Below are 4719 nucleotides of genomic sequence, written 5' to 3' on the forward strand. Positions count from 1 at the left end.
CGGGAGGCGGAGGTTGCAGTGGGCTGAGATTTTGCCCCTTTTCTCCAGCCTGGGTGACAGCGAGACTCCGTCTCAAAAAAAAAAAAAGACTGAGACAGCTGCAAGGTAAAGTTTTCCTCGAGCTCTTCCGGTGAATTGTGGGAAAAGGGATTGAACGTCCGAGGTCTCTTCCAGCTCTGAAACCACAGTGTTTCGTACAGTGTTCATTCTTTTTATGGGAGGGGTCTCGGGGTCTTGCTCTGTCGCCCGGGCTGGAGGCTGGAGTATAGTGGCGCGACACGATTACGGCTCACGGCAGCCTTGAACTCCTGGGCTCAAGCGACGCTCCCACCTCAGCCTCCAGAGTAGCTGGGACTCAATGTCTGTTCTTAACTCCTCTCGTAGAATCCACTTTCCTCCAGGGCAAAGTTACTCACTTAAGGACCTTACGGCTTAGCCCAAGGATTTCCTGGGTCACCACGCAGGCGGCTTCAGGGCCCAACCGTGACTCCTCCCCCACCCACAATGCACCTCGCGGTTGCCTCTAGGTGGCAGCTGTGTCACGTGTCCCCCGACGGAGCGCGCTCCTGTTTGGCGCACGCGCAGAGTGCAGCCCCCTGCTATTTTTTTTTTCTTTTCTCCGTGGCGGCGGCGACGAGCGGAAGTTCTTGGGAGCGCCAGTTCCGTCAGTGTGTTCGAGTGGACAAAATGGCGAAGATCGCCAAGACTCACGAAGGTAAGCGGTCTTTCCCTGCTTACGTGTTTTCTTGGTTGCTAGCCTACTGACAGCCTTTCTTCCTAGGATTCTGCCTTTTCCTATGGTTTCTTTCATGGGAGCCGAGCCCGCGTTTCGGGGCCAAGGGTCGTCTCCTCGGCGCCAGCGGCGCAGGCCACTGCCCCGCGTAATGGCGTCCTCCTCTTACACCCCCGACAGGCGCTTTGTTCAGTGTTTGGGACCTGCTACTTCAGAGTAGCTTCTGTTCTCTGACCAGAGGGCCTCGTTTAAGCGGCTTCCTCAGTAGGATTCGTGGGCAAGGGATCTGGGAAGCGGGCGTGGGGAGAAAGTCTCACTCGCCTGTCGACACTGTCGTCCGCATAGTTTATACAGAAGAGGATCAGAAAAGCACTGAAATACGGCAGCCGCTTTTCCGACAGGACTAAATCGAATTTGGTTAAACCGAGATTCCATTACTCCTGCCCCCGTGTGTGTTCAAGCGTCAGTGTTACTTATTTTTCTTGCACGAAACGATTTGGGGATAAAATCTGGTAGTTATTTTCCCTCCCTTAGTCACTTTTAGTATAATATTGATCTTTTTCTTTGGAGACTGGTTATTGGAAGAGCCAGATGGAAAAGGAAAAGATAAATTACTTTCATTAATGGCCGAAGCTTTCAAGCTAGTTGATCGTTTTATGGAATGCAGAGTGTGCAAATTAGGAAAACGTTGGGAATAGACTGGAGTTCATTAGGAAATATCCAGAGATGACAGGAAACGGGATCACTTTTCAGAAAAGACGAGGCATGGGAAGTTGGAACTGCATTCTTTGATTTCTGACTTGGAATCCGAGATTTTCACTGAGAACGAGACTTCTAATTCACTTTTGTTTCATATGTTCTTTCTGGGTATTTGGCTCGGTATTAGTCTGTGAGAGGTAACAGACTGAGGCCATCCAAAATTTTACAGTCAGATAGGGGAAACAGATGTGTATGTCCTCATTCTCTCATGAGGCCAAATGCATGCTTAAGTAGAATAAGAAGCAACATGTTCTGGGAACCTGGATAACGGAATTATTATGCTTAGGGTTATTTCACTGAAGAGGTTACATGTCCCTGTTTTAAAAGGATCAGTTTTAAATCGGGAAGGACATCTGAGCCTGAGAACATCTTGTAACAAGGTATTGAATCGTGAAAGGTGTGTTTGAGTAGTAGTCCACTGTGGCAGGAACAGTGGGTGCAAGGAGAAAAGAAATAAATGAATCTGTAAAGGTTGGTTTAGGACCAGAATGTGAATGGCTTTGAATCGTGGGGTCACCTAGAGGACCTGACGTCCAGCTTTCTGCTATTTATCAGACATGCTAATGAATTGGCAATGGCTTTAATACCAGTATTATTTTAGGTATTTAGGATTTAAATGCTCTCTTAGTGTTCTTAGGCCTTATTATTTTTCTTTAGACTATCTCAAATATAACCTTTTGCAAAATAAGTAGAAAATATAAAGATGTGCTGTTTTTGTTCATTCAGGAGGTTATTCATTTGGGGATATTGATAATACAGCTTTGATATTTATTGGCAGCGTCAGTATAAGATGGTCTCAAACAGGAAAATCAAAGTTCTGTTCAGTTTTCCTGAATTTTTTAGAAACCCAGCTAAAAGCTTTGGTCTATTGCTATTCATTATCCAAACTTGTTATTTTTGAGATTATTCTATCAATGTGAATTAAGTGATGCCATAAGAAAATAGCAGAACATTCAATACTTGAACACTGTCTGTGCCCATCCCTATGGGATATAAGTCAGGGGATAATAAATGTTTAGTAGAAATACACATAATACTGACATAGCTTCTTGCTTCCTTCCTAATGACATTTTCTTGGTGGAACTCTAGTTATTCATGGTCCATCACTGTTTTCTCTTGTTAAGCCATTTTTGATAAACTGAAGCAGAATTAATGCTTTTAGGGGCAGTGCTGCTATAGCACTCAGTATAAATGTTATATTGCTTAGAGTAGTCTATTGTGTTAAGATTTTCTCTTCTACTTAGCTCCAAGATTGAAATAAACTGGTAACTATTTATTTATTTTGCTGTTATATTCTTTCCAAACATTTATTTTTTTATTTTTTATTTTTATTTTTTGAGATAGAGTCTTGCTCTGTTGCCCAGGCTGAAGTGCAGTGGTGCAATCTCAGCTCACAGCAACCTCCGCCTTTTAGGTTCAAGTGATTCTCCTGCTTCAGCCTCCCGAGTACTGGGATCACAGGCATACGCCACCACACCTGACTGATTTTTGTAGTTTTAGATACAGGGTTTCGCCATGTTGGCCACGCTGGTCTCAAACTCTTGACCACAACTGATCCTCCCACCTCGGCCTCCCAAAGTGCTGGGATTGCTGGCATGAGCCACAATGCCTGAACCCTTTAAACATTTCCATTAGGATCAGGCCTCACATCCTCTTTACCAATCTGATTATATTTTACCCTGGCCAATGTGGCTTATGCTTTCCAGGATTGAAATATAAAAAGAGCCGGACTTACTCAAATCAGATAAAATCTTTTAGATCTTCCCGCATATTAAATTGTGTCAGATGTATGGTTATGAATATGCATAATCTTGCCATCCAGCAGTTCTTCAGATACTGCTGACTTTGGCAAACAAATAGGGAACACATATTCTTCTCTGTTTTGTAAGGGGAAAAATGGGTTAATCAAAAATACTGTGTATCAAGCTTGTTTTGCCACTAATCCTTTGAATTAGATTTTTTGGTACATCACCAAGCTGAAAAAGTTTTTCCCTAATTCTTTGCTTGATAAATGGCTGGAATAGTTATAGTTTTGTTATTGTGTATCTTGCTGTTACATTTTTTTTTTCCTGTGTTTATTTTTAAGACCGGGTCTTGCCCTGTTGCCCAGGTTGGAGTACAGTGGTGTGATCATAGCTCACTTAACCTACAACTGCTGGGCTCAAGCGATCCTCCCATTTCAACCTCCCAAGTAGCTACAACTACAGGCGTGTGCCACCATGCCTGGCTAATTTTTACAATTTTTTTTTAGATATGGGATCTTGCTATGTTACCCAGGCTGATCTCGAACTCCTGGGCTCAAGCAGTCCTCCTGCCTTGGCCTCCCACCGTGCTAGGATTACAGGTGTGAGCCACAATGCCTGGCCTTGAGATTTTTTTTTAATAGAATTAATCATTTGGGAATCAATTTATCAGTATTGTTTGTAGTGCTCAGTAAAATGATTTATATTATAGTTAGTTGTCCTGTTGGAGTTTTGTTTAATGAAAAAGTTGAAGGTTGGGATTCAGAATATACTTCCTGTTTTTCTGTGTTGTCTTTTAGAAGTCTCGTATTTGGGAAATACTTGTTCACCAGTTACATCTGGCTGAAGGAAAATAGATATCACTTGGGGACCACATTAAAAGGTGTAGGTGAGAGATTTAACATCTGAGGGCAGTATCTCTGTAACATGTAATGAGCAGTGATTAGAACATTGAACATAATACGGATGAAAAATGAAAAATAAAGAAGCATCAAGGAGGAAGAAGTGCTACAAGTTGGGTTTAGCATGATCTGAGGCTTAGAAAGAAGAAAAGGGTTGGTCACGGTGTCTCACACCAATAATCCCAGCACTTTCGGAGGCCGAGGTGGGCGGATCACCCGAGGTCTGGAGTTCCAGACCAGCCTGGCCAACATGGTGAAACCCCCCATACTAAGAATACAAAAAAATTATCCGGGCATGGTGATGTGCGCCTGTGATCCCACCTACTCAGGAGGCTCAGGCAGGAGAATCACTTGAACCCAGGAGGCGGAGTTTGCAGTGAGCTGAGATCACGCCACTGCACTCCAGCCTGGGCGACTGAGTGAAACTCTGTCTCAGATTAAAAAAAAGAAGAAGAAAAGGCAGAGGAGGGGAGATTAGAGGGACAGAATTGGTGGGGAGCAGTTAAATAGTTGTATCAGATGTGACCTTCTGCTATCAGTGGTATGAGCTGTTTTTCTCAAGAGTTTGATATGTAGGTCTGAG

General features: G+C 43.5%; 1 protein-coding gene across 3 annotated transcripts in view; it reads left to right on the forward strand.

Annotated features, from left to right (window-relative positions):
• The first annotated feature begins 589 nt into the window (after nucleotides 1-589).
• The window catches only part of SF3B1 (splicing factor 3b, subunit 1, 155kDa), a 66320-nt gene continuing 62190 nt past the window's right edge, over nucleotides 590-4719 (forward strand). For all 3 annotated transcript variants that reach the window (XM_011949988.1, XM_011949990.1, XM_011949989.1), the window contains exon 1: nucleotides 590-715. In XM_011949988.1, the coding sequence (XP_011805378.1) occupies nucleotides 688-715 (28 nt within the window). In that variant the 5' untranslated portion in view covers nucleotides 590-687. The remainder of the gene's footprint in view (nucleotides 716-4719) is intronic.

This window comes from Colobus angolensis, unplaced genomic scaffold (genome assembly GCF_000951035.1).
Source record: "Colobus angolensis palliatus isolate OR3802 unplaced genomic scaffold, Cang.pa_1.0 Scaffold30, whole genome shotgun sequence".
Classification (NCBI taxonomy): domain Eukaryota; kingdom Metazoa; phylum Chordata; class Mammalia; order Primates; family Cercopithecidae; genus Colobus; species Colobus angolensis.